We start from the raw sequence: 27,092 nt of genomic DNA on the forward strand, positions 1-27,092 counted from the left end.
CGCCGACGTAGTCGTATCAGCACTGCTGGCATAGTTCTGAATCACTTCACAAACCCACAGTACCTGTAGCGCCAAGCAAATCTTCATAATGAAATTCAAAAGACGAACTTTACATGAAAAAAAAATCATGGTTTCTAATAACAGTAATTCATTTTATACAGTACAAGAATTCAACATTCTTTTCAGTGCTACTAGTAATCACCTTTCTTATTAACTGACCTCTGTAAATGATAAATTATTTAGAAATGAAGACTGTTGTCGTTTTTAAATCTACGCCAGTGTTAACAGGGTATTGTGCATTTCTAAATTGTCATCCCCAGCTCTTATTGTAACCTCCTTAAATATCCATATATATTTGTAAACATGACCACAGGAAGTGGTGTTTTAGCTTCCAAAAATGTCAGTTTTAAAATGAGTAAATGAAATAGGCAAGGGACAATTTTTTAGATAGAATATACTTCAGCAATCCTTCCATGATCAGAAATAAGCTCATTTCTAGTAAGCACAGGGCACAAGACAGGACCACATTCCAGGCAAACATGCACAAACAGTCAACTCAGAGAAGCTAACTGAGCTAGGTGGTGTGTCTCTGGAAGGCAGAGAAACCGGAGCTCCTGGAGAAAGTCCATATAGACACAGAAGTGACACGCAAACTCCACACAGAAAGGTCCCATTCCAGAGTCGACTCCAGGATGGAAGAGCTGAGTGCCCACCACCGTCTTTATTTCTGAGGAGGGAACCCTTTCTAAAGTATTTATACTCAAGAAATAGTCTGACATGGCTAAGGGTAAGCTCTTTTTTCTTGAATGCAACACAGATGGAATTTTAAACCATTTAAGGTGAACATGATTTTAATAAACTATTTTATTAGTCAGATATAGAAAACAGTCATAAGAAAACCCAAAATAAAAAAAATAGTTTATTGGAGAACTAAGATAAGAAGGGGGGTGACCATGTCAGCTGAGACAGAAGAAAAGATAAGATCACTTTATTGGCCATATACAGTTTCTTGCATTAGGAATTTGTCTTTTTGCATACCCCAGCTTGCTCTCCATGAGACACACAGACAGGGAGAGAAGCTGGGGGTCAGAGCGCAGGGTCAGCCATTTATACAGCACCCCTGGAGCAGTTGGGGTTAAGAGCCTTGCTCAGGGGCCCAATGGAGTAGGATTCTCTTTGGGGAATGTCTGGTTTACACACAGGCAGTAAAACACCCTCCATAATTCCATACTTTGATTTACTGCTGCTGAAGACACGGAGTGTATGCATTCTACGCACCATGGAACCAGATGTATCGCTTTAGATATACTGTAAAAAGTCACTAAATCTCATGATGTAAGGCATAAACATATGCAAACCTGTTCTCCGGACATACATACACCCAGAATCAGATTAGTGATTATGTCTTCATTTAATTCAGTCCAAACTGCACACCTCATTTAGTTTATCCAACAGGACCTAGAAAATTAGGTTTGTACATATCCATCATGCTGACTACTGTGGGAAGAATAAGAACAATTTAAGTTAAGTGCCATTCCTCACAAAAAAACGATCCAGGGAATGAATCATGTCTGATTAATTGGGAAAGGATGAACTGAAAACACATACACTGAACAGATTTAATGAAGCTCAACTGCCTGATGTAGGCTGTAAGGAGTATAGGCAGTATGGCTTCAGAACAGCTCCAGCAGAGCAGAGAGTGAGGAGATAGGACACTCAGCTCCCTTCCTAATGGGTTTAAATGGGATGGACAATTTAAATAGCCAATCAAACCAAATTCACATCTCTCTGGGAGGTGCAAGGAAATGAGTGTAAATGTTTGGGGAAAAATAAGTATTAGAATTTTTAAGCTTGGTACAACAAAATGTATTTCAAATGTATTTCAGATTTTAAGTTAAGAAGGCTTTACCTTGGTTTTAATACAGCTAAAAAATGCAACAGCTGAGGATTACTGAATGATCTCAATTTGTTCACCCATCAGTAGTGTGTTCATTATTATGGTATTGTATAATTCACGGATAAGGAGACCAGCTCACAAAAGGGCAAAAGACAATGTCCACTGTTAAGTGTACTTCTGGTAAAGTCCAATTAAGACCTCTGTATGAAGTTTCATACTGAATTAATAAATCTGGGCATTTCCAGACACTTTCTTTTAAAATAAAGTATGAGTAGTAAGATTCTTTAACAAAAATGTCATTACAGAGAGAAATCTGAAATAAATGATGCAGTTTTTCTACCCGTTTCTGTTACTGGAAAAATGAGACTAAACAGAAATATCAATCTCATCCATCTTTACTCTTGAGATAAGCCACAACTGGATATAGTCAGGGCTTTCATGAATGCTTTCCATCTGTCTTTTTTGTGGTTGTCTAAGTAGTTGGAAAAAAAAAAATAAAAAAGGAGATTTTTTTTCCTTATGACAGGAGTTTCCATTAAGAGTTGTTAGAAACTGCTCTGGTCCTGTCCTGCTGCTTTGAAGAGATACAGTACAAAAATGACACTGAGCAGGGGACGGCTTACTTACAATATCTCACTCCAAGACCATGACAGGTGCATTAACAAAGCACCTTTAGAGCAAGAACAGGCATAGATGAAATTATGTTACTCAGAGACAGACGCAAATGGAAAATGAGGCTGTCAATCAGGAGGGTTTCCTTCTGAAGTGGGCACAAACTCTTATCAGCGTTATCAGCATTATCTTGGGAACACTTTACATGACATGAAGCCGTAAGACGACAGATTCTCTCAAAGTTGCGTTTGTCAACATCAAAGTTGCGTTTGTCAACATGGACTGCTGGGGGAAGAAAAAAAAAATTAAACTAGACGAGGAACACTTTCCCCGTTTTAAAACCATCAGGGACGCCCCGGAGCGGTCACTGCGTCAAGGACAAAACCGGGGCTTCGGGGATATTCCGGGTGGGCTCGCTAGCTGAAGTGATTGAGGATCAGCTCCTGCCGGATCCTGAAGGCTTCAGGGTCCATGGAGTCCATCTGCTCGCAGCCTTCCTCCGGCTGGTCAGGAGTCTCCGTGCGCTCGAAGGTCCAGGCGTCCAGGCCGGTCTGGAGGGACACGTTGTGGAGCACGCAGCAGGCCAGGATGATGTTGGCGCACTTCTCGGGCGAGTACTGCAGGTAGCCCTTGGACCCGTCCAGGCAGCGGAAGCGGGTCTGTAAGGCCCGGTAAGTCCGGTCAATGATCTCATGCGTGGCCGTATGGGCCATGTTGTAGCGGTATTCCGCAGGGGTTTCTGGGTACTGGAGAGGCGTCATCAGCCACTTCTTCAGAGGGTACTTGTTGTCTCCTTCAACGCACAAAACACACAGATACATCAACAACACATCTATGCAAAAACAAAAACATCTTTACCCACTTCACAAGAGCACAACAGAGAGGATACAAGCAACCTTTGATTTGATGTAAGAAGCTTAAGAACGCACAGACATTATCAGAAAGAAAAATGGTTTAAAAGATGAGATTGTTCATCTGTTTAGTTCAGGAAATAGGTTAAACGCAAACGAAATACGGCGAAATCATTGAAATTTTACAACTCACGCCAGCATGACACCTCTTCGAAAAAGTGGCAAATCTAAAACTTCCCCCTCCAACAAAATTATAAGATAAGATAAGATCATTTTATTAGCCCTATACAATTTCTTGCATTAGGAATTTGACTTTTTGAATATCCCAGCTCACTCTCCATGAGACACAAAGGCACACAGACGGGGAAAGAGAAGCCTGGGGTCAGAGCACAGGGTCAGCCACTGTACAGCACCCCTGGAGCAGTTGGGGTTAAGGGCCTTGCTCAGGGGCCCAACGGAGTAGGATTCCTCTGCCGGCTGTGGGATTTGAACCGGCAACCTTCCAGCCACAGGCACAGATCCTGAGCCACTACTCCGCCCCCAAATGTGTTCTTTCCCCCCAAAACGGCACTGGGATATTGAAAGAGCCATTACAGAATTTAAAGTGTTGATGCAAATAATTCGGCTCTACAGAAAGAAAGGGAAGAGCCAAAGAGATGTGAGCAACACGAGAGGTCTGGTATCCCGCCCCTACAGTATGTGATGAGAGAAGGCAGGGCCCATCGGCTCCCGGGCTTTGCAAGCAGTTAAACCAAACCAAGCTGACGAAGGCTTACCCAGCAACCAGCCGTCGTGATGCACCTGCTCTTCGAACAGCCTGCTCACCGTCGATTGCTGAAATATGGCCGTGTCCTGCAGGCCCCCAGGCCAGTGGGTTTCCGCACTCAGCAGCAGGCCTCTTGGATCGCACACGAGCTGGCAGTTGATGGAGTGAAACCCTTTCCGGTTGACATACGACAGGTCCTCGGCATTGGGGGCCTTGATGGCAATGTGGACACAGTCCAGCACCCCCAGCACGTTGGGCACGCCGGCCACCCGGTAGAACTCGTCTCTGCACTGCTGCTGCGTCGCCTCGTCCTGCGTGAAGCCGATGAACTGGGAGGCCTTTTCCACCAGCGCCTTGGTCACGTTGGCGACGCACCGGCTCATGGAGGCCTGGCTGATCCCTATCGCATCCCCCATCCGGGTCTGGAAGGATCCCGAGGTGTAGAACCCCAGCGCGGCCAGGATCTGCACATCGGGGCTGATGGCCCGCGACCTCTGCGTGGGCCGCGACAGGGTGTCGCCCAGCATTTCCACCAGGTAGTAAATGAATTCCCGCGGGAAGCCGAAATTAGTCAACAGGAACTCATCCGAGACGGTCTCTATGTCAAACCTGTCCAAGGTCCTCTGCCCACGGCCGTAGAGCAAAAGGTCACAATCCAGTATAGCTATAGGGATAGCCATTCCCGATCCTGTAACACGACCAACGACGTAAACAGTCTGGCAGGGCTTGCGAGAGACACAGATATAAATGGTTCACTAGGGACAAGAACATCCCAGAGCTGAATGCTAGGAGTATTTGATGGGAGAGGCTGGGCTTGGTCAGTGGGCAGCGTAGCTAGTTTGGTGGTGATGGCGATAGGGTACAGGTGTGAGAGACTGACTTGTCGGCGTTAACCCTCCCGAACTGCAGTTAATAATTTCCACTGATCAATGTCGTGATCGCACTGACGCTTGACATACTAAAAGGCAAAACAACTACATTACAAAAAACAAACGCTGCATTAAAAAGACTCACACGCCCTCTGTACATTAAACCAAAACTTCCAACGATTTTCAGGAATATGCAATGTATAAAACAGACCTTTGATCTTCTGTGAATATCCACGCAATGTGAATTGGACTAAACCTCCAAAACCGTAGAGTGGCTTAATGTACTAAAATGAAAGGTATTTTCTTAGGGCGTCTATTGCCGGAAATTCACATTAATAGTAATAATTTAGTAGCAGTGATAGTTATTAATGACGCCAGCGTTCCAAATAAAGTCAAATTACTCATAATTTCAGCCTGCATCAAGAAAGACATCTAAATGCTGTATCATTACAAGACTTTTCACTGTAAAGCATGTTGTATCATAATGCTTCCAGGGCATCAGACAACTCACAAATACTGCTGTAGTACTACTGAGTAATATTAAAATGTACCTTTTTGTAGAATAAAAGGCAAACCTGTCTGTTTACAGTCCACACAACTACCCACACACACATCCATCGGGCATGACTGCAGAGCGTAACTATCGAATGTTTCTCCTGCGCAGTTTCAACAGTATTTTTTTTTCCACCTCTGAAATACTATAAAAACTAGAGAGCTGAGTACATCGAGAAAACACAATATCAGTAGAAATATAGAGTATTATTTCGGGTTGTTTTATTGTTATGACGCATGGTTATACAGCCATGAAATACCGAAAGTGCGACCCTTTCAGAAGCGCCGCTAGCTTTACTTACCCTGGCCCGATGAAAACAAACAGAGAAATGGAACAGTTGGCAGATTTTGTTTTGCTGGTTTCTTTAAGTCTTTTAAAATGGTTTTGAAATACCGGACTTTTTCGACGGATTGAAATAAAAACTGTTTGACTAATACTTAAAAATTACGAAACCGTCAATTAGAGTCGAAGAATCCCGTAATCTGATACTGTAATGAGCTGTAAGTATCACGGTGCTTGAACCAACAAGATACGTTTTAATTGCTACCAATTGCGTATTTTCTAAATTCTAAACATTGAATATTCGTGGGTCGGTTTATGCTAACTCTGTTATGCATTAAAAAGAATAAACATTATTTACTGTAACAGTTTGTATTTTTAATTATTTGCTCAACGAGTTAGCCAGGATAACATAATTGCTGCTATTTGCTGTAGTTATTGTAGGGTGTTAATAACTTCGTGAATGTCTTCTAAACGGCTTCCCTAGGTCGGATAAATAAAAGTAAATAGCCAGTACTGAATACTAGTAAGATTGTAAACGTATGTATTACTGTAGGTTTAAATACATTACCTTACAGCTGCGTCAGTACACCTGGCGTTAGTTTCAGAGAGCGGTCTGAGAATGCCTTGTGCACATTTCCTCGTATTGCTATTGCTGACCGTAAAATGTATCATCTTTCGCTTTTTTTTTAAAGTTGCCTTCCATAATGGACAGCGATTTGAGCCCACAGGATAAAAAGGACTTGGACAAATTCATCAAATTTTTTGCCTTAAAGGTACTGTGGCTCGAAAATAAAAAACAAAAGATGCGGTTCCTGGGTTCATGTACATATATTCGTCAGGGGCGACAACGTAGTATTCCAGGTGTCTTTGAATATTAATGGATGTGAAATACCTTATGATAATTTTTCAATGTTACAATCGTCTTGGCGAAGGCCATGCATAGTAGTTAAGGTTTTTTTGCTGTGCAGTTCTATTTTATTAATTGGGCTAGACGTTTTGGGAGAAGAGTGTTCAAAAATAGTTGTGTTGTGATATGGTTAAGTAACTAATTTCACATATGGATGGATGTTTGCCCATTATGCCTTCTGGCATGTAGGGACAGCAACAGTAAAGTTTTTTTTATGGTACAGGTATGTTAGCCTTGTGCCCAACCTCCAACATGGAGGACCTGGCGCCCGACGTGGGACACGAACCCACTACCCTGAGATTATGAGTTTCATTCTCTATCAACAGAGCTAGTCGGGGCTGTCATTTCACATATAACCCACCATTAATATATTTATTTCTGATGATGGTTATCATCTCCATGCTCAGTTCAGTTTATTTGTCATATGCACAAGTGCAATGAAATGCTTATTTGCATGTATTCTCTAATACAGTGACTTTAATGAAACACCAAACCTAAACATGGAACAACAGCAGCAACAACAAAGTTAAATAACATCCAACTTAAATACACGTCAGCACACGCAATGTGCAAAAAAAACAGCTGTGTGAGTGGTAGAGGGTAGAGTTCAATAATTCTATGTGACCTTTATGCAAAATGACAACTCGCATTTAAAACATTCGCTGACATGAAAAATGAATTAATTGCAACCTGCTCATGAATTGTTGATGGTGAACGGCCGCATTATCCCTTTGTTCCAGACGGTGCAGGTGATTGTTCAAGCCCGACTTGGGGAGAAGATCTGCACCCGCTCCTCATCCTCGCCTACTGGCTCTGACTGGGTAAGACTCCCGTCACAGCAGGGCAATCGTACAGCCTGGGTCATGCTACCAGCTGGCTGTGCCTGGAGTGCTCCAAGCAATGGTACCCACTCCACTCCACCCCAGTGGTACCCACTGCCACTCCAGGGCAGGTTAGGTTAGGATTAGTTGAGACCCCTGCAACTCCCAGGGAGACCTGTAGACTTGTGGTGACGTCCGCAAGGAACATGCTTGCCTTCTATTTTGCACTGAACCCTCTTGTACGTAACAGCAGAGTTTATAGCATGGCAAGACGAATGTCTTCAAGGGTGGGCAAGTCCAAGGAGCTTGTCTGCACCTTTCCATTCACCATGTAGGCATAAAGAGATCATCATTGTGATCCAAGACAAAGACACAAGGGATGATTCCAAATTAAAAAATATTTAAAATTTCTAAACAAATAAGCAGTGATTATAATGTAACTCATGACAAAAAAAAATAACAAGGCAGAGTCTTAACCTGCCATCCCAACCTGTTAATTAATTTCTGTGTTTGGCTCACCTGGCAAAACCCTAAAGCAGATGCTTTGAAAGAATTTTTAGGTTTTGAAAATGTCCATGAGTACATACATATTTAATGAATTGGGAATATCCAGTCCCAGTGATTGATTTCCAAAGAATTTCATTATTCCTGTGCCCATGCATCTTTCAGTTGATCCGGATACTTTAATGTGAGTTATTGTACACATCTAGATTTAATTTAAGATTTGAATTTACCTTGAATGTTTTTTTAAGAAGAGCACTAAAGTTCCTAATTTACAGGTTTGCTAACTGAAGTGTTCAGTTTGTATGTGTTTGCTGTGTTTGTGTGCTTTTTTGGTAAATGTGTTCTTGTCTTGACAGTGAAAAAAGGGACCTTTTATCTTTACAGTTCAATCTAGCAATAAAAGACATCCCAGAAGTTACCCATGAGGCTAAAAGAGCTCTGGGTGGTCAGCTTCCAGGAATTGGGAGGTCCATGTGTGTGGAAATCTCCCTTAAAACCTCAGAGGTAAGAAAACAGCTGTCAAAGCAGAAAAGGCCTCATTTGCCCCTAAATGGGTTTGGGTCCTTTATTTAACTGCGAAAATCAGTTGAGAAGAAAGTCTAATTTATAGTTACAGCCTAACGATGTACTCATTCATATGGCAAGATCAAGCTGTGCAGCTTGTAGGTTGCACAAAGGCACAACAACAGCATCCTATTAAGAATTTGAATGGAAGTCCACTGGTCTTTTTGTTTGTATAAGAACAGTACCAAGATGAAGGAATTCACATTTCATTAAAATACTTAAAGTGCGTGATTAGCTCAGTTTGTAGAGCATGTGCTATGACATGAAAATGTGAAGCTCAGTCCTTGTGCATCATTATCCTACATGGCTGTCTTGGTAAATCACTTGGCAAACTCATTTATGGAAGGCATCATTCTTTAATAAGACTGACTATCGATTATTTATTTTGTTGCATAACCTCTTTCCTACCTTGTTGAAACGTTCTAGACTACTTTGTTTTTTTAATTTTCTGTTATAGTTTGCTTAAACATTGGTATCCTTGAATTAGCTATTAAGCATGTATAGACAGCTTTGTGATAAGATTGACTGTGATGCTGAAGAATAATTCTTATGCAGAACAAATTGCACTGGTTATCTGTAATTTGTCTTGTTATATTCATAGGGAGATTCAATGGAACTGGAAACATGGTGTTTGGAAATGAATGAGAAGTAAGTCTTAGTTGTAAGCTGTTTTTTTACTGCCTCAGATGATCTCATAAATGTTTATATGGTTGTATTAAAGCTTTGGCTAATATATTTTCTGAGGCAGATCATGGGGAACATACTGATTATCCTGCTAATTATCCATTCAAGCTGTTTCGCTTAGAAGTATGTTATGTGTCTTTTCAATATTAACGATGAACAGAAAAGTTAAAAAGATGGTTAAACCATGCATTTTATTTTTGGAATATACTACCTTTTAATGTATATTCAGAATGTAAAACTAGCAAAATAACTTTGTTTCTGAATTGCAGTTTTTTGTTTGGCTTATTTGGTTTTAAGTCTGAAGATGTCAGGGATGCTTCTATAAGGATAGTTTAAATGGCCTTTGGAGCACAAATTGCAGTCAGCTCATATTGTTGATACATAAGATGGCTAAAGAGATGAAATGTTGTTTTAACTAAATCTTTGGAAAGTTCTGTTAAAGTAAAAGTAGACTGCAGTGTTATATCACCATTCAGAAATCTTAAATATCTTGTTTCAAAAGAGCAACAATACAAGAGCAACAATGTACCAGGCTACAAGAAGACCAAGGAAAAGCAGTCTGATTCTAAAAAAATGTTTTGTTATTCTTCCCTGAATAAAAAATGTAACTCTTTATTTTCCAGGTGTGATAAAGATATTAAAGTGTCATACACTGTTTACAACAGACTGTCTCTACTGCTTAAATCATTGCTGGCTATAACAAGGGTGACACCAGCCTACAAGCTGTCAAGGAAACAAGGCCATGACTATGTCATTCTGTACAGGTAAAAATGCTTTATACACCTGTTACAGAACTTACAACTTACAGAAATCCTGAAATGCAGCTGTATTTTTTCATGGTATTGACATGAAGGAGATAAAAGCACTATAAATGAGGGAAAATATTTTTGGTCGCAAATTGGTTTCTCTTTGCATTAAAATTAATATTGGGTTTCTTTCTTCTGTGTTTTTTAATATGTGTTTTATTTTCTTGCAGGATATATTTTGGTGAAGTGCAGCTTGCAGGGCTTGGAGAAGGTATCCTTTTTAATCTTTTGTTAAATGTTACAATTTTCATACTGTGTGAAACAAAACTATAATATCCCAAGTATTTCTATTAGATAGTATGTATCCTCACACTTTTATTACTAATACACCAAACCTTGAAATAATCGCTGCACGTATGATCATGTCGTACACATTGAAATTGAGAATAAGCATGTTTTGTATACCCAATGTGTTTGGCCTGTCAGGGCCAGGACACCAGAGTTGACACTACTTCTCTTTTTGAAAAACTTTCTGGGATTTTTAATGACCACAGAGAGTCAGGACCTCAGTTTTACACCTCATCCGAAGGACTGCACCTTTTTTACAGTATAGTGTCCCCATCACTATACTGGGGCATTAGGACCCACACAGACTGCAGGTAGAGCATCCTCAACTGGTCCCACTAACACCTCTTCCAGCAGCAACCGTTGCTTTCCCAGGAAGTCTCCCATCCAGGAACTGGTCAGGCTCCGACCTGCTGAGCTTTAGTGAGCTGGCAGGTATGAGTTGTAGGGCAATATAGCTGGCAACATGCCACAAGAACCACAGCCCTGGCCAGAGGAGAGGCACAGCTCTGACTGATAACAGCCTGCATGTGCTCCAAGACACTGCAGGGGTCACCATGTTGCTGAGAGCCCTGCTGAGTTAAGGGCCTCACATTTAGACATTCCCAGTCTTGGACAGCTCATGACAGGACCCTAACTCGAACCCGTGACATTTAGGTCACAGAACACCATGTGCACTCAGACGGCCTCCTTTAATGGTTGAGCTGCTAGGGATCCCACAAAAGTGTTTTTAAGGCTTTTGTGTCATTGTGGGTTTTTTTTATTTTATAATCGTCTTACTGTCTGACAATCACCATTTTTTGTCCTGGTGTTTTCTTTTTTCTTCAGGGTTTCAGACTGTACGTGTAGGGATAGTCGGGACACCAGTCGGTACCATCACTCTGTCCTGTGCTTATAGAACTAATCTGGCTTTTATGTCAACCAGGTACTGCCTCCAAGTACAGTCCGTGCTTAAACTGACTTTGTTCATACTTGTGAAGCATGACATGTTCAGCTTTTTGTGTCAGTCTTACAGCTCTAACCTGATGAGGGAAAAAAAACTGAATCGCAGAAGAACAGCTATTTAGAATTTAGTTTTTTTTGATTACTCATTTTTGCTGCAGTTTTAGCAGAACTCTAGTTCAGTTGTACACCTTAATATTAGACAGTCACTGTAGTTAGAGTGGATTGTATAAGTACATGACAAGATAATGCGATTGTGAGCTGTGTGTGTTTTGGCTTCTGAACCTGTGTGTTCAATGGGATTTAAAAACGTTCAGTAATTTCTGTAGTAGATCTACCTTTTATCAATTTTTTTTTGTACTGCCCCTAGGGGTCACCTGTGAGCACAGTTACCTAAGGCAGATTAATGAAAGTGCAGAGGAGGTTTAATAATGTCCTCCCTATAGGCCATTGTTAGTGTGGAGCAGGGTCATCTATTAAATTGGATTAGAGGATAAAGGAAATACAAGATGCTTAATTAGTGATGCATTTACAGGATGTACAGTTTAAACCATTAGCTCTCACTGAGAGATTAAAGAATTCATCAGGATTTTTAAGCAGGATTTTAAAAAGTGAAGTCATAAATTTAAAGAGATTTTCACAGTTTCAAGATTATTTTCTTTTCAAAATCTGTATCATACTTTTGGGACAAATCAAGTAATAAGAATATTGTGTTTTTTTCATTAGGTATTCATGCCTGCTTCTCTGTTTTTAGGAAATATGGTATTAATTTTTGTCTTAATTCTTTTTCAAAGAGACACTTTTTGTGCTGTCATAGGAAACTACAGCCATAGCTACAAAGAAGTAAACTGCTGAATTTATGTGGAAGATGATGGGGAATTTAAAGGAAAAGCACAAACCATGGGGTATTTTAAATCTAGTCCAAGCATTTCGGTTTCTCCTTTTCCTGATTTTTGTTTGCAGGCAGTTTGAGAGGACTGCTCCTATAATGGGGATCATCATAGATCATTTTGTTGACCGCCCCTTCCCCAATATGGGACCTATGCACCCTTGCAACTACAGGTGAGAGCATTTTGATTTTCATGTCAATAGACAACACACGCACAGTTTGTTCTTCACAATTAAAATTGAGCTTGACTTTTGTTGCCAGCCTGAAAATCTGAATCTCTGAAGTAAGGCTTTTTGCCCAGGCTGTCATGATGCCTTGTGCTCTTGTTTCCAAGGACGACAGGTGAAGATGATGGAGTGATGTATCCTGGAGTTGAGGATTCCCAGGAGGTCTGCACAACATCCTTCTCCACCTCTCCCCCCTCCCAGGTAACCAGCCCCTGGGGTGCACATCTTGAACACTTCACTTAAACATTTTTGAACCGTCTTATACTCATCTCATCAGTAGTTCCATTCAGGTGATGATGCAGGTGCGCAAACTTAATATAACTTTATAATTTAGAAAATAACTTTTAAGTGCAAAGACATAAAGGACAGCCTTATTGTGTTTGGGGCAGATGGGAAATGTGTTAGATTCCTTTAGTACTTATGTTCCTAATATTCTTACACATCTATTAGTCCTGTGGTAAATTTAAGGAAGGATATTTGTGATGTAAACATATCATAATTAACATGTATATTTCATATTAAATTTCTCTGTCACATTCTACTATATTTTCCAAAGATTTGAAACCTCTGCTCAGTTTCTTGTAAGTAACTTTTTTTCTATTAAGATTCACACAATTATGTGCCACAGTCACAGTATGACTCTCCTAATGTAGTTTTTCAAAACTGGATTTGAATGTGTCCTAGTATGGATATGCCTCTTAGAGGTACCATTCATTAAACCTGCCTTAAACAACGTTACTTATACATAGCCTAAAATCTGATGTCCTGGTTTCATGTCACATTTTTAAAATCCTCCTGTGAACATTCTGAAATTCATGAACAGTTAATGTTTTGATTACCAAGCACCAAATCACATGTCATTTTCTACATTTTCCTTTTTATAAGTTGTGCTTTCCTTTCTCTTTTTTTGTTTCTCTCTCTGTTTGCTGTCTCTGTGCGTCTCTGTGTATAGTGTGTGTCCACTCTAAGTAAGACACACTCTCAGGCACTCAAACCCACAGTGATGGACACTCTGAAGGTCCCCATGCTGGGGCTGGCTTTCTCACACCAAGTGAGTTCAGTGTGTGGGCGGATTTATTAAGTGTGGATAACACTTCCACTGTTAACATGACTCGTCTCGCTGCCTAGTAACAGTTCTTCAAAATAATACTTAACTATTAAGCTTAATAACACGAAGCTTAAATTAATTAAATTCTTAACACATTGACGGCTTGTCTTTCAACATTGAAATTGCCAATGCCTTCAAATAACTCTACATTTTTCAACGTTAGTTTGCCAGTAGGTTTTCAAAACTGTCAAAACAGTGTGTTGCCTTCAATTTTCTACCTACCTTTTGACAGATTTCTATAAACCCAAAGAGGTTTTGTAGTGTAGATGTGAGAGAATATTGATAGACGGCGGTTTTTTAGCTGAGGTTAGGTAGTTCAAATTCAAAGACAATGACTTTTGTTGCCTCTCACCTCTCCCATTACCTCTGAAATGCTGAATAAATTTCCAAAATCATTTATCTGTCTCTGTTGCCTCTTTCCGATTATGTTTTTTAGCCTTTGTCTCCCCTGTCTCTCTGCTGTCTTTCTCAGCTGTACAGCTCTCGTCTTTCCTATCAGCCTCCCACGCTCGGAACCGCTGATCTTTGCTATCCTGCTGTCTTTAACGCTGCCCATCCCCACCAGGTAATGAGCTCCAGAAATAAGTACTTGCCCATAATGGTGCCTGCTGCCCCACATCCAGCTCTTTGCATTATCGGTCCGTGTGGCCGGCAGGTAAATGCAGGAGTCACATGTGTAAAGTCACAGGTGTTTAATAAGTCTAACACGGTCATTTTAATATTAATAAATAATGTTTTTCTGTAAGGTAACACAGATTCACTGATGTATCTTAACTTCAGCTCTATTTTTAATCGTACCACGCACACGGAGTTGAAATCAAATTTGAAGTATCGTGGGTGGTTTCCTTTTTTCTTTATTAAACACCTCCTGTGTCTGTTGCATGAGACACTAATTTCAGTTTCAGGGATGGCTTTCCAAAGTCTCGGCAGTGGACAGCAGTAGTCACTGTAAGGCAGAGTGAATGCAGGCAGCGGCGGCAGCCGCAGTCTGATGCTCTGTGCTGTTCTGTCCCCAGATGGCGATACCAGGGAAAGAGGGAGGGGTGCCCCAGGCCCTGGTGCAGCCTTGTCACGGGGCACAGGCGGAGCATGGCAGAGCGTCTACCTGCCCCCCAGCAGACACTGCTCAGCAAGTCCCGGCCACCCCCTCCAGCAGGTAGGCCCTCCTCTACAGTCCACCAGAGAATCTAGCTGGCTTTGTTTTCCCGGTTGTGGCAGCTGTAAGGAAGGGTAAAATGTCCAAGCACAGGGTGATGCGCATGCCTTTTTCCTTTCTTTTCTCTCTCTGCTGTTAAGTGGGGAGGAGACGGATCCCTTATCCAGAAGCAGTGAGGCGAAGGGCACCTCCCCACCTGATTTTGTGGAGACCACCTTTACAAGGAAAGTGGGAGCCTTTGTGAACAAACCTGCCACCCAGGTGAGGGAGAAAAAGCGGGAAGAGCTCAGAATTGTTAGACCTTTTCAGTCCAGGCACCTGACTCCCTACAACCAACCAGTATGCATTTGTACTATTTTTAGTTTCAGTATATTTATCCCTGTTTTATATGTCCTCAAATAAAAATTGCTATGATGCTATGATGGAAAAATGTGGAAATCTTGACAATTTTTTAGTGCAATAATTTAGCGGTTATTTTATTGTAGGACATGTTGCAGATTGGGGTGTTGCAGCTTTGTAAATGGGATTAAAGAGCAATGGAGATTTCTGTTTTCAGCGAACTTTGTTCTCTAATGGTAACTCGTAAGACTACATATCCATACTAGAACACATTCAAATCCTGTTTTTAGAAATGAGTTTTTTTTTTTCTTTTACACCACTGACATGTTCTTGTGTTGGTGACTGAATAGGTGACTACAGCTACTTTGGATCTGCCTTTTGCTGCGTTTGCTCCAAGGACTTTTGACCCGGAAGAAAATGACCTTATGGTGGGTAATATTATGCCAGCATCTTGACTCTTCTTGACCATGTATGAAACCGCTTTCTTGTGGATTGCTTTTTTATTCGGGGTGCCTCACAGCCCTCAAGGCCATGGGTCTGAGACTCAGTGTAGTTTCTTGGCACTGGTCCACATCTTTCCGAGCCTTGCAGTCTCCTAGTGTCCTTCCATGCTGTTTTCTCAGCCTTTACTAGTCTAAATCCTGTCTCCCAGGTGAACCCCCCTGAATCTCCGCTGCCAGCATCACCTCTGCAGACCAGCCTGCACTCCCACGACTCCAGTGGGAGCAGCGGACCGACGCAGGATGACTTCGTCATGGTAGATTTTGTGAGTGCTGTCACTCAAGTCTCCCATTAAGCCTGAAACCACATCTTCCCTTAGCCTACGTGAGCTTTGTGCAATGTCAAGTGTTGGCTTTAGACTAAACAACCCTTTGAGATGCATCACAAAATGTCCTTTTTTTTTATTTACCCTGTTAGTTAACACTTTCCCATCCCATGTGAGAACTGTTTAGTTCAGAATGTATCACATGGTCCTTCCTAGTGAATGCCTTCAATGTAATAATTACTCCCTGACATACACATCCACAAAAAGGTTTCTTCTCCACCAGACCCTGCAGATACATTATCGGACGAGACGTAAAACCGAGGTCCTGACTCTCTGTGGTCATTAAAAATCCCAGGGTGTTTCTTGAAAAGAGTAAGGGTGTAACCCCGGCGTCCAGGCCAAATTTCCAATTGGCACTTACCAATAATGGCCTCCTAATAATCCCCATCTATGAATTGGCTTCATTACTCTGCTCTCCTCCCCATTGATAGCTGATGTGTGGGGTGGTTCTGGTGCACTATGGCTGCCGTCGCATCATCCAGGTGGGGCTGCACATTGGTGGTGGTGGAGGGGATCCCCATTACCTGTAAAGCGCTTTGAGTGGAGTGTCCAGAAAAGCGCTACGTAAGTGTAAGCAATTATTAATTATTATTATCTACATTCGTTTTCCTTGTTTCAGAAGCCTGCCTTTTCCAAGGATGATATCCTTCCTATGGACCTGGGTACGTTTTACAGAGAGTTCCAGAATCCCCCTCAGCTCAGCAGCCTCTCCATTGACATCAGTGCACAGTCTATGGCAGAAGACTTGGTAAGAAAATGCACTTGTTACACATTGCATCCAGGAAAACATGTTAGCAGAAATCCCACAAGGGACATGGTGTAGGTATCGTATGAATATTATAGTGGCCATACCCTGAACAAATTAATAAAAATGAACAAACAGAAATGAAAAGGTTTTTTAAAAAGAATTGCACTTAAGGAAAATCAAGCATGTTGGAAAATGATCATATTATTGACTCTGGTGAACTTCCAAGTTTCATGCTGTTCTGGCCACTCAGTGCATGATGGAATCCAGACCTGGAAGGGCTGCCAGTTTACTGTGAGTCAGCGACCTGTAATCTCTCTCTCTCTCTGCAGGACTCTCTGCCCGAGAAGCTGGCCATGTACGAGAAGAACATTGACGAATTTGATGCTTTTGTAGAGACCCTGCAGTAAGATAAGATAAGATCGGATCATAATAGACACTCCTGTCATGTCTTTTCACTTCATGCCAAAAAGATGATCTGCAGACCTACTGGAGCAGGAGCTTGTCCGAGTTTGATTACCGTGATTTATGGGTCAAATTGGGAGTGGGGGGGAGCTTTTTCTCTTCTGTTTTATTTTTTTAAACATCCCCAGCGCAACCAGCAATGGTTGACAATTAATTACTGATCTTTGGTGTATAATGTCACCTATGTCTTATCAGAGTCAGCAAAAATGTAATCCATTATGTGTCCCTTTTGCTAGAGCTGTGAAGAGTTAACACACTTCTTTTAAAACTAGCAATTCAGCTGTGGGCATGGCTCAAGTTCGTACACTTTAGATGAGTGAAATTCATTTAGAAACACTGTAAGTAGGCACCAGTTACCTAATCATTGTGAAAGGTAGAATTTGTAAGTATTTATTCCAAATGTAAATACTGAAGCTCTTCTCTGAGCAGTTTTATTAAGCAGTTGAAGAGACCTTCATAGTTTTCATGGAGGTGGTCACGGTTTTCTTTTATTTTTCATATGCAGCAATGAAACGTTACTTGAACATGTACTGGAGTGAAACAGCAGACAGACAAGGCAGTCCTTGAATGTAGAAAGCTGTGGAAGAGAGACTGGACATTGTCACTTTAAGTGTTAATAATTTGTGAGAAAGAGGTATGTTGAAGCCTGGTTTTAATTTTGTGTGCGACTGAGGTTCATGTTCATTGCAAAGGGCTAAAGAGAAATGTTCTTGCTGTTTCTATAGAGGTTTGGTTTGCAAAAACAGGAAATCTGACCTTTAAATTGAATCGCTCCCATCTCTAGCCCAAAGACACATGCCAGGGGTCTCAGTCACAGTAGATCACGAAGATGTAGAAAATGCACTACATTGCTTATGAATCATCATGTTAGAAAATAATATGATGTTACAGTTTTGTGCTTTATTGCAAGGACTGGTGTGCTTTTTAGCCTTAGGACATTTTGCACTTTTCCTCATAGAAGTCTCATTGAAATGCCGTTTCCTTTCCTACCCCAGGCCTTGTTAATATAGCATGATTATGTTGTATAATAAACCTGACAAACTATTTTAAAAATGCCTCACCCATCCTATACAGTATATAGAATGTATATATATATAATAGAAAGTCAGTCTGTTGAATAACTATCTTGATTTGTCATTTTTTCTGTGTTTTGAATTTTTGTAAAGGAAAGTCAACCTTAAGAAATATCTAATGCAGGTATGGGCTTGAAGAGGATGCCTAGAAGCAGAAGTGATTTTATTTGCCAAAAGTAGGTTTCCTAACAGTATTTGGCCACTACAACAAATCAAAAACTGAACATCAATTATAGAAATATGTGCAGTGTTGTACTTTGTTGTAAAAGTGCAAGCACCAATCAAAAAATCACTTGTTGGTACATTTGTCCAACAAACACATTCAAGCTTGTGAAGTCAAATATGTTCAAGAACAGGGCAGTCTGAATCCATGTCATCAATAACGTGGTTACCAAGAGATATTCTGTGTGATCCATCCAAAAATGAAAATCTCCTTGCTTTGGTTTTGTTGTGTATTTACGTAAATCAGATTGCAGTTGCAATCTTTTATTTATATTGTCACACGATTAAGTTAATTTCATTTTGTGCATGTAATAACTCTGGATTAATTCTATGGGAATATTTTTTAATTAGAAATAAAGTATTTTTTACTGCTTAAGAATTGCAGATGTTAATTAAAAACAGACCTTGCTACACTGCAAAATAGGATATGTGACTTTAAATTGGCAAACATTTTACCAACATGCTTCACAATGTGGATATTTGGTTGTGTTGTATTAAGATTGGCCTAACAGACAGTGAAGTATTACTAAAAACTAATGGTGAAGAGCAATTTTTAAATATGGAACATTTTCAGTGGCTAAACAAAGGTTGGCTTTCCTAGTTTATTTGTTAGAGTGTGTTTCTGTATCGCTGTAAATGAAAAGCACCTTTCAGTACAGAGAAAAATAAGGACAGAGACTTTAAAGGTACTTCATAAATCAGTAGTCTATTGACACAGAATGCTGTCCGCTACTTATTTGATAACACATGGTAGAGTTCCATTATACATTTGCTATAATTAGTGACAATGAAGACCACTAATGCCAGATAGCACAGCAAGGACTTAAGGTGGCTTATTAAGTGGCTCTTGGATCTAATGAAACTTCTGTTTATAATGTTCATTAACCAATGTCCTTCTGGTAGTCTAGTCTTAAGTGGTCTTATGTCTTAAGTCTTTTTGTACTATAGCACTGTGTGAAAGTGAGGCACATTCAAGTCCCTAAAGCTATGAAATAACTTAAATGTTCATAAAAACCCTAGAATTCAAAAAGCTTATTGGGAAATATCGGGTATAAAGCAGTGTGTGAAAGTCATCTGGGAGGCTATTAAACACAGCCTGCTTCTTCCACTCAACATGACGAACTGCATTCTTTGAACAGGTTTCTAGAGGAGTGTTTTTCTTTGTACACTTTGGTTAAAAGTGAGCCATGGTTTTGAATGTCTTTGATTTGTGTCAAAAAGCCAGCATTTGAGTCTGTAAAGCACCAGTAAGTGTGGCTGCCATCTAACATAATTATTTCTCAATTGTTCATTATTCAACCCATCACAATCACTTTGTGTAAATAAAAAAAAAACATTTTAAGTGAAGGATTACTAATGTGAAATGTTTATTTATCCAGTTTTGTTCTGAAACGTGATATAGTTTGTATGCAATTGATCATAGGAACAACTTTTTGCTTAATGTATAGGAAGATTTTGTATAGGAAGGGCTTATTTACAGGCCTTGCCAAGTGTGATACTAATGACGTTCTGCAGTTGAACCCTAGTTTTGCCTCTCTGTCTGAAAGGGAAATTAAATTTTGTCAACATGAACTGTGTTGTATAAGTGAGTGCCCTTCTCAGTTACTGCAAGAGAGCTGGGAGATTAGCTAACACGCAAAGAAACGATTTAAGTGGGTTCCCTTCTGGATTGGACACTAGGCCTTTGCAGTTACCCTCTTTTGAGTCATCTCCATTGATCCACAATTTAATGCTGGCTATATATTGTTCAATTTTATTAGAATTGCCAGTTAGTTTGTGTCATTTGCCTTGCCTGATCTGGAATCGGAAATTGTTCTTGTGGTCCAGTGGACAAACTCTGAGCGAACACCGAGCATGAGGAGTTGTAGGCGGACTCCTGCAGTCCAACCTTCCTTCGTGTCTCTCGTCTTTTACCTTGTCACTGGCCGCACAGCTTCACGCCAGAGCCTCTTTGCTCTGCTGGGAGGTGTGGTGTTACCCTCATCTGCAGCTCCACAAGCCTGCAAGCTGCCCGGAGACTGTAGGAATTGCCAGTGATGCCAGGAGCCCAGAGCCGCCTGTCCCAGCTAATCCCACCCCGCCCTCGGCAGATTTCACCCAACCGTGGGAAGGCAGTCATGTGATCCAAGCCTGGACCAGCAACTCCACAATTGGAAAGCTCAACCTGTGCTTGGCAGAGGGCCTGTAGCAGCTGAGTCACTCAAGAGTCCGGCTGGCTGTGGATTATGGTAAAAATGGCAGGTTTCTAGCTATGTTTTCTATTTAGAAATAGACCGAATGGTCTCTAACATCAAAAAAGATGCACAGGAATAAAAGCGTATGCATTTCTTGACCATTTTTATGAAGGTTTACTGTGGTAGATTAGAGAAACATAGCATGCAGTTTTCCTGTGTTTTTTCCCCTTGTATACTGTATATTTTACCTCTTTTGTTATTGCTGTTTATTCGTAAGATAGACGGGGAGTTTTAAAAATGGGATGGGTGTGGAATGTATTTTTCCACAAACCAGTTGTATTTTTACAGTATGTCTGAGAAGCAGCCCAAACCAGGAAACAAATAATCCTTATAATTACATAGCGCTTTTCTGGACACTTAGCTCAAAGTGCTTTACAAGTAATGGAATCCCACCCCCACCAGAGTGAAGCCCCACCTGCATGGTGCGAGAGCTGATGGGTCGGTGGGTCACTATCAGATGATACTATTAATGTGTGCTCTCAATTGTCCCAATAAGATCTGAAGTTGGATTTTCCATTTTCCCTAACACTATAACAAGATATTTATACACATGCAAAAATGGGCAAATGTGTAATGTTTCGGTGTTCAGGTGTTCAGGCTGTTTAGACCTTACAGGTCTTAAACACGGCAAGAGGCCGGCCCCGTCCTGAAATTTACAGCAGGCTCGGGGTCTGTCGGGCCGAGGTGGTGACGATTTATCAACTTCCAAGACCATGCTTCGGTTCTGAACAAAATGCATTGGAAAAGCGAGACCCTAAGATACATGTTGTAAGGTGGGAAAAAAATACTCTTTTTTCCCCTTGACCGCTGACCACCCACGCCCCCATGAGGCAGGTAACTCGGATCTCCTGGTTTGGCGTCTGTTAAAGCGAGCTCCGCAATCCCTTTACCTTGAACATTGCAGTTTGCCGGGTTTGTCTGAGATGCAATTAGTTTTGTACGGTTTCCTAATGCGGTTTGCTATTTTTGTGTCTACATGAAAGCGGAGCAGCCTGCTTGACGTCGGAAGAGCAATCTAGAAAAGGTCGTCGCAACTTCTTACTTGACGAAAACAGCGGAGACGAAAGGTAATACGAACTACAACCCAGACCGCCAGCTATTCCTCTAGTTCTATTGGCTCCTTTAAATTTGATAAAACGGAAGGAATTAAAGTATAATGTTACAAAAATGCGTCACATTTTCGGCTCTCCGAGAAAGCTGCTATTCTTCGGTTTATCCTTTGCACAGATGCCAAAAATAAGTTAAATATTTTTATAAAAAGTTGAGGGTAACTTCGTTTCCAGCTTCTCTTGCTCTTTCGTGGTGTAAATTAAATTAAATGGTGATATGGGATTATTATTTAACTTCAGTTCTTGTAAGTAAAAGATGACGGAAAGTATAGGAGGATAGCCCATAGAATATATAGGTTTAACATGCTTGTCAAGACTTGCCTTAGGGAATGCGTTTTCCGTGATGCATAATTGTATAATCGGGCAGAAAGGTGAGGCTGTAACAAAGCAGCGTTTGACAAGATTCAAAAAGGCTCCTGCAGAGCGAGGAATAGGGACTTTGTCAGGTCGTGTACCTACCCTCCTGACAGCCATGTGCAATTCCGGTACATCACGCCCGTCACGTCCCCTCTCGCCTGCGCCGAGCCTCACTCCTGAGAGAATTTGTTGCGCAGAGGAGGCGTGATAAAAATGACAACCGTGCGCTTAAAATTAGGTTGTGCAGTTGTCGTACAACACAGCATAGAATACAGCGCACGGGTAGTAAATGCGTGTCCTAATGCTTATCTATAACGATTGCCTACACTGCAGAAAACCAAAACTTTACAAGCACCGGGCATAACCGTGTCTGAATGTCTGGCATTGCGTATGAATAAATCTTTTGTCTGATTTTACATTACAAATAACCCCGAACAGTTCTAAGATACGGTAAAAAAAAAAGGTTTTGTAGTCGGTAACAAGATGTGGACTGAATCAAGTGTCAGTAAAGGGTATAGGGATGATTTAACAGCAGCTGTGCTTTGGACACTCTTCCGCAGTAGTAGTATGTAACCACGGCTCTAGGCTGGTGTTCTTACAGCACCTAACAGTGGGGCTGAAGTGTCCCAGAATTGAAGGGCTTCTTTTTCTATGAAAGCGCAGGACCAGGGATGCATGGCCACGTGGGAGAGCACTGGGAGTGGGACATCGATGCCAAGTCTCCTGCAGCCCGCCTGTCGCCATGCCGACGAGCTGTCTACTTTCACACCAACCCAGTCCTGGAGAGTGAAGGCACGGCTGGGGTCAGGGGCACCAAAGGTCAGGCTGTTTGTCCAGTCCCAGCATGTTGCTGGCAGAGCGTTCGATTGGAAGGGAAATATCTCCGCACTGCTACACTTTACTGCTTATTGTTCCCTTCGCCTGTTTTTTCCACCCATCCATCAGTGCATTTTCCAAACTGCTCTATTTGCAGGGAGCCAGAGTCTGTCCCAGCAAGCAAAAGGCTTGCAAGGTGGGGTACACCCTGAGAGGGACGCTGCACATTCTCACATCTAGAAGCCAATTACCCTACCAGAAAGCCTGCGCTGTGGGAAGAACCTGGAGTGCCCAGAAGACACCCACACGAAGAAGGGGAGAACATGCAAACTCCACACAGATAGCACCGCAGGAACTGAGCCCAGAGCTTCGGAACTGCGAGGCAGCAATGCTAAAAACTCATGCACCATACCCCCCATCCTTTTTTCTACTTTAAATATATGTTACACAATCCTTCCAATCCTTATTTCCCATTTAGGGATTATTTCATTTTCAGCTGAATTTCTCTCAGTTCTCAGTTCAGTTTATTTGTCATATGCACAAGTGCAATAAAACGCTTATTTGCATGTCTGCTCCAATACAAAGACAATAAGGAAACACAGACACAGAACAGCCGCAACAACAAGTTAAATAAAATACAACTTAAAAAAAACCCACTTCTAAACATTTCTAAATCCTGCAGTTTTTTAGGGCAGCATGTTAGTGCAGCACTTGGGTTCAGGGATTCAAGCCTAGCCTGGGCATCCTTACGTGTGGAGTTTGCATGTTATCCTCACACCCACAAGGGTTTTCTCCAGGTGCACAAGTCTCCTTCCACTTAAACGGACATCCTGGCTTGTTTCTCTAAGGGCTCTAAGTTGTCCCTGTGTGCCCGAGTGGGACAGGTCCACAGGGGTATGCTCCTGTCTGCCATCCTGTTTCCAGGACAGGCTCTGGGTTTCTCTGACCCTTAACTGGAATAAGTGGCTTTTCTCATGATGGATGGATGTCATTTTGAATTATTGACAGGAAAATGATAAACCACAGTCCACATTTCTTTCAAAAATAATATTTTCGCATTATATCAGTACAGCAAAATCCCACATCCATGCAAGAGTACCCAGCTTTGCAGAAGAGGTTTGTGAAGTGGCTGTGAGCTCCTTGTGTCCGGTGTCTGTGCTCTGCAGGGTTCAGTCACGGAGAGCACTACTGGGAGATTGAGTTCGTGGAGCCTCCGTGTGGCTCGTCCGTGATGGTAGGACTAGGAACCAAGAAAGCGCTGCTTCACACCGGGAACTACCAGTTCATCGACCTGCTGGGTGAGAATGGCAATCATTCTCCACAAATCCTGTGCTTGTTTGAGAAGCAGTCCTTCAGCTGTGCAGATAGTAAGTTTAGAAAACCGCATCTTCAAATGCACATAGTGACGGGGGTTGGTGGGTCTGCTAAGAGTTGCATTATGATCTAAGGTTATTTTTTCAGTTATTCCTCATCTGATAACAGGTTTTGATATATTTGTCCTGAAATCCTGAAGTTCATACAAGCAGGTGTTTGAGATTTGTAGACCTCTGGGGATTAAGAACATGCCTGTGGTCTCCTGTGGAATTTAGGCTAAAAGTCAGTGAGACTGAGGTGGTGTCGGTTTACATCTTAGAAAAGATCATGTTTCAATTCTTAAAACATACATTTAAAAAGCTGAGGAAAAGGTAAAATACTGAGATGCGTTATGTGTGGCGATAAACTGTGATGTTTACGTAAGAAAGAAAAAAAAACTATTTCTTGACCCTGATGACAAAATGCCATTATTTGTTCATAACAATTCTTGAAGAAATGCTTGTGGAGCAAAGTGCTGCAGTTCCCCAACAATGCAATGTCCGTGGAAGGTGGGAAGGTCTCGCATTGTCCTGTTGAGTTTCATTTCGGTGCCCCTAATTGTCCCTGCCTCTTGATGTGACGTGAAGTTAGGCCTGTGTTCTTCTCTTTGTCAATTGGTGTCGTCTGCAAGAAGTCCCCATTGCCTGTGTGTCCGGGCACCAGGCCTGCAGCTGTCAGGTTTTCAGCACGCTGCTCTGCTGCTGTGTTTCTGAAGGGATGGACTGCGAGAGCTGGGGGTTGTCGTATAAGGGCTCCGTCTGGCACGGAGGGAAGAGCAGGACCTACACCCAGCCCTTCTACGACAAGTCGACCGTCATCGGCGTTCTCCTGAACCTGCACACGGGCACCCTGGTGTTCTACAGAAACGGATCCAGCCTTGGGCTCGCCTTCTCCGGTCTCGACCAGGTGAGACGGCGGGACAGGCCGAGTGAGGTCCTGACCAGCGATAATGTTGGAGCCTAGGCTTTTTTTTAATGTTTGCCATGAGGGTGTTTTGGAAAATGAATTTTCCACTTCAGGTGTCCGGCTGTTTGTTTTTGTCTGGTGTTGAAGAACCATGATGCATGATTAAACATCACTGTGCTGCTCTTGAGAATTAGTTAGTTCAGGGCTTTAGTAATCTAATACTAAAGACAAGCTTGATTACAATGTGAAGTGGACAGTCCTTTGAGATGAGCTCACGCCTCTGTCCCTCTCTGCTTGCACAGGTGGGAGCCCCTCTCTACCCCTTGGTCAGCTCCACGGCTCCCGAGACGGAGCTGTTTCTGGGTCTGCGCACCTGCCGGTTCACCTCCCTGCAGGAGCGCTGCCTGCAGGCCATCGCGCAGACGCTGGGACAGAGGGCCGCCACTGACAGCCTGCCTCTGCCTGCAGCCTTGCAGGAACAGCTCGGGGTGCGCTGCGGACACCCCTCTCGCACTCTGCTGGGAGTGCAGACGTGACCAGCTCAGGGTGCGCTGCGGACACCCCTTGCTCACTTTGCTGTCTTTAGTGCAGATGTCACCAGCTCAGGGTGTGCTCGCTGGGAGTGAGAACGTGACCAGCTCAGGGTGTGCTGCAGACACCCCTCGCTCACTCTGCGATATGAACAGGTGACACTCTCGACACCAAAGCTGTTTGCTCTTGATAAAGTCTGAGAAGAGCCAGCCTGGAACCCAGAAGGCTGAAAGAAGACCAGTTTTGATAGGTTTTTTAAAACGCTTGTGCTGGCTCTGTTAGCTGACTGGACCAGCTGTCTTGGAGTGTAACATGAACCTTTGCTCTAAAAGCACTGGATGCAACTATGTCTGGGGACAAACAGCAGCATGGTTTTTGACTCCTAGCAGTTGCTGCTAGGACTGTATCTGAGCCTGATGGCAGGATGCTGGCCATGGACACTCTCTGGTCAGTCCTTATCTGTCCTGTGGGTTATTTCTACATGCTCAGCTTTCCCCCACCTTCCCAAGAGATGCTGGCTGGATTAATTGGTGTCCATAAATTGTCCTGTGTGTACACAAGGGCGTAGTCTCACCTCATGCACTACAATTCAGAGTTGCTCCGGGTTGCTGTGTCCCTGTCCAGGATTACACGGCTTTCTGGCAACGGGCAGATGAAGACTTTGAACCACAGCAGTAGTTGCTTCTCCAGACTTCTCAATCCAAGCATTTCTGATCTGCACAATGAGTGGAGGAACTTTGTAGGCCAAAACATGTCTGTGTTGTCAGGGCAACAGAAGGGAAACTGAAGTCATTTTCCTGAAAATGAAGACGGTTACAAAATGCCCGTCGCTGTGCACGTGAGTTTATGGATTTGGGATTTTAGATTGTATCACCACTTTTGCCAGCACTGTGCATTCATGCGAGAAAAGCGGTTTTAAAAATGGAATTTTATGTGAAGAGTTGTCAGTAGCTTTAAATCCTGTAATAGGTGCCAATAAAATGGGGTATGCAATATTTGCTTTATTAATTTCCTTTTACATTGCATGTAGTTCCACTTTTAAAATACTAGTGGGTTCAACAGGAAGTCAGGGACAACCATTAGCCTGAGAGTAGTCCCCCTGCCATCTGGCCTAAAACTCAGATGGAAATATTTTTCACAGATTCAGGTGGATTTAAAAAAAAAAAACTTGTGTAACCTTGTCTTGCCTTTTTACTCTTCAGCATTGCTACCTGAAGGGTTTCTTGCATTTTCAGCTGAAAACGGTAATGAAAATGAACAGTAACATGAAAATCCCACAGGCCTTCTTAATGATTAAAATTTTTGTTAAGCCTAACACATCCAGACATTAGGCCTGCAAGGCAGTAATCATGTTGCTGAAAGTTTTAATCTTACATTTTTAAAATAAAAAATG

General features: G+C 42.0%; 3 protein-coding genes across 12 annotated transcripts; 2 read left to right on the forward strand and 1 right to left on the reverse strand.

Moving 5' to 3' along the window:
- Positions 1 to 838: 838 nt before the first annotated feature.
- Positions 839 to 5,656, reverse strand: harbi1 (harbinger transposase derived 1). 2 transcript variants are annotated; one of them, XM_088934589.1, is made up of 3 exons: positions 5,547 to 5,656; positions 4,137 to 5,084; positions 839 to 3,302 (listed from the first exon to the last, which is right to left on the reverse strand). In XM_088934589.1, the coding sequence occupies exons 2-3, from the start codon at positions 4,804 to 4,806 to the stop codon at positions 2,926 to 2,928; spliced, it is 1,047 nt and encodes a 348-aa protein (XP_088790715.1). In that variant the 5' UTR covers positions 4,807 to 5,084; positions 5,547 to 5,656; the 3' UTR covers positions 839 to 2,925. The 2 variants fall into 2 exon arrangements, with proteins under 2 accessions (XP_088790715.1, XP_088790716.1); XM_088934590.1 differs by having other exon boundaries at positions 4,137 to 4,814; positions 5,547 to 5,591.
- A 172-nt stretch (positions 5,657 to 5,828) lies between these two features.
- Positions 5,829 to 19,740, forward strand: atg13 (ATG13 autophagy related 13 homolog (S. cerevisiae)). Of its 5 annotated transcripts, none has more exons than XM_088934981.1 (19): positions 5,829 to 6,048; positions 6,523 to 6,603; positions 7,478 to 7,558; positions 8,447 to 8,566; positions 9,228 to 9,274; positions 9,934 to 10,074; positions 10,287 to 10,327; positions 11,230 to 11,326; positions 12,307 to 12,405; positions 12,567 to 12,660; positions 13,412 to 13,510; positions 14,040 to 14,132; positions 14,584 to 14,723; positions 14,864 to 14,984; positions 15,413 to 15,490; positions 15,715 to 15,828; positions 16,508 to 16,636; positions 16,966 to 17,039; positions 17,604 to 19,740. In XM_088934981.1, the coding sequence occupies exons 2-19, from the start codon at positions 6,535 to 6,537 to the stop codon at positions 17,635 to 17,637; spliced, it is 1,671 nt and encodes a 556-aa protein (XP_088791107.1). In that variant the 5' UTR covers positions 5,829 to 6,048; positions 6,523 to 6,534; the 3' UTR covers positions 17,638 to 19,740. The 5 variants fall into 5 exon arrangements, with proteins under 5 accessions (XP_088791107.1, XP_088791108.1, XP_088791109.1 ...); XM_088934982.1 differs by having other exon boundaries at positions 14,067 to 14,132; XM_088934983.1 differs by having other exon boundaries at positions 16,966 to 19,740.
- Positions 19,741 to 19,853: 113 nt separating this feature from the next.
- Positions 19,854 to 26,688, forward strand: LOC148819601 (SPRY domain-containing SOCS box protein 3). Of its 5 annotated transcripts, none has more exons than XM_088934986.1 (6): positions 19,854 to 20,621; positions 21,611 to 21,694; positions 22,752 to 22,912; positions 24,076 to 24,276; positions 24,894 to 25,168; positions 25,471 to 26,688. In XM_088934986.1, exons 3-6 carry the CDS (start codon positions 22,765 to 22,767, stop codon positions 25,702 to 25,704), a joined length of 858 nt encoding a protein of 285 aa, XP_088791112.1. In that variant the 5' UTR covers positions 19,854 to 20,621; positions 21,611 to 21,694; positions 22,752 to 22,764; the 3' UTR covers positions 25,705 to 26,688. The 5 variants fall into 5 exon arrangements, with proteins under 5 accessions (XP_088791112.1, XP_088791116.1, XP_088791115.1 ...); XM_088934990.1 differs by having other exon boundaries at positions 24,978 to 25,168; XM_088934989.1 differs by having other exon boundaries at positions 24,076 to 24,207; positions 24,897 to 25,168.
- Positions 26,689 to 27,092: the final 404 nt, after the last annotated feature.

The sequence above is a fragment of the Atractosteus spatula genome, chromosome 16 (assembly GCF_055471065.1).
Source record: "Atractosteus spatula isolate fAtrSpa1 chromosome 16, fAtrSpa1.hap1, whole genome shotgun sequence".
Classification (NCBI taxonomy): domain Eukaryota; kingdom Metazoa; phylum Chordata; class Actinopteri; order Semionotiformes; family Lepisosteidae; genus Atractosteus; species Atractosteus spatula.

Excerpts from the sequence above, each read along its gene's own strand:
- harbi1 (XM_088934589.1), bottom strand. The coding sequence starts at position 4,806 with ATGGCTATCCCTATAGCTATACTGGATTGTGACCTTTTGCTCTACGGC. Across the intron at positions 3,303-4,136 it reads TCACGACGGCTGGTTGCTGG|GAGACAACAAGTACCCTCTG; the intron begins GTAAGCCTTCGT and ends TGTGCGTTGAAG.
- atg13 (XM_088934981.1), top strand. The coding sequence starts at position 6,535 with ATGGACAGCGATTTGAGCCCACAGGATAAAAAGGACTTGGACAAATTC. Across the intron at positions 16,637-16,965 it reads AGTCTATGGCAGAAGACTTG|GACTCTCTGCCCGAGAAGCT; the intron begins GTAAGAAAATGC and ends CTCTCTCTGCAG. Across the intron at positions 17,040-17,603 it reads GCTTTTGTAGAGACCCTGCA|CAATGAAACGTTACTTGAAC; the intron begins GTAAGATAAGAT and ends TTTCATATGCAG.
- LOC148819601 (XM_088934986.1), top strand. The coding sequence starts at position 22,765 with ATGCATGGCCACGTGGGAGAGCACTGGGAGTGGGACATCGATGCCAAG. Across the intron at positions 22,913-24,075 it reads TGGGGTCAGGGGCACCAAAG|GGTTCAGTCACGGAGAGCAC; the intron begins GTCAGGCTGTTT and ends TGTGCTCTGCAG. Across the intron at positions 24,277-24,893 it reads GTCCTTCAGCTGTGCAGATA|AAGTCCCCATTGCCTGTGTG; the intron begins GTAAGTTTAGAA and ends GTCGTCTGCAAG.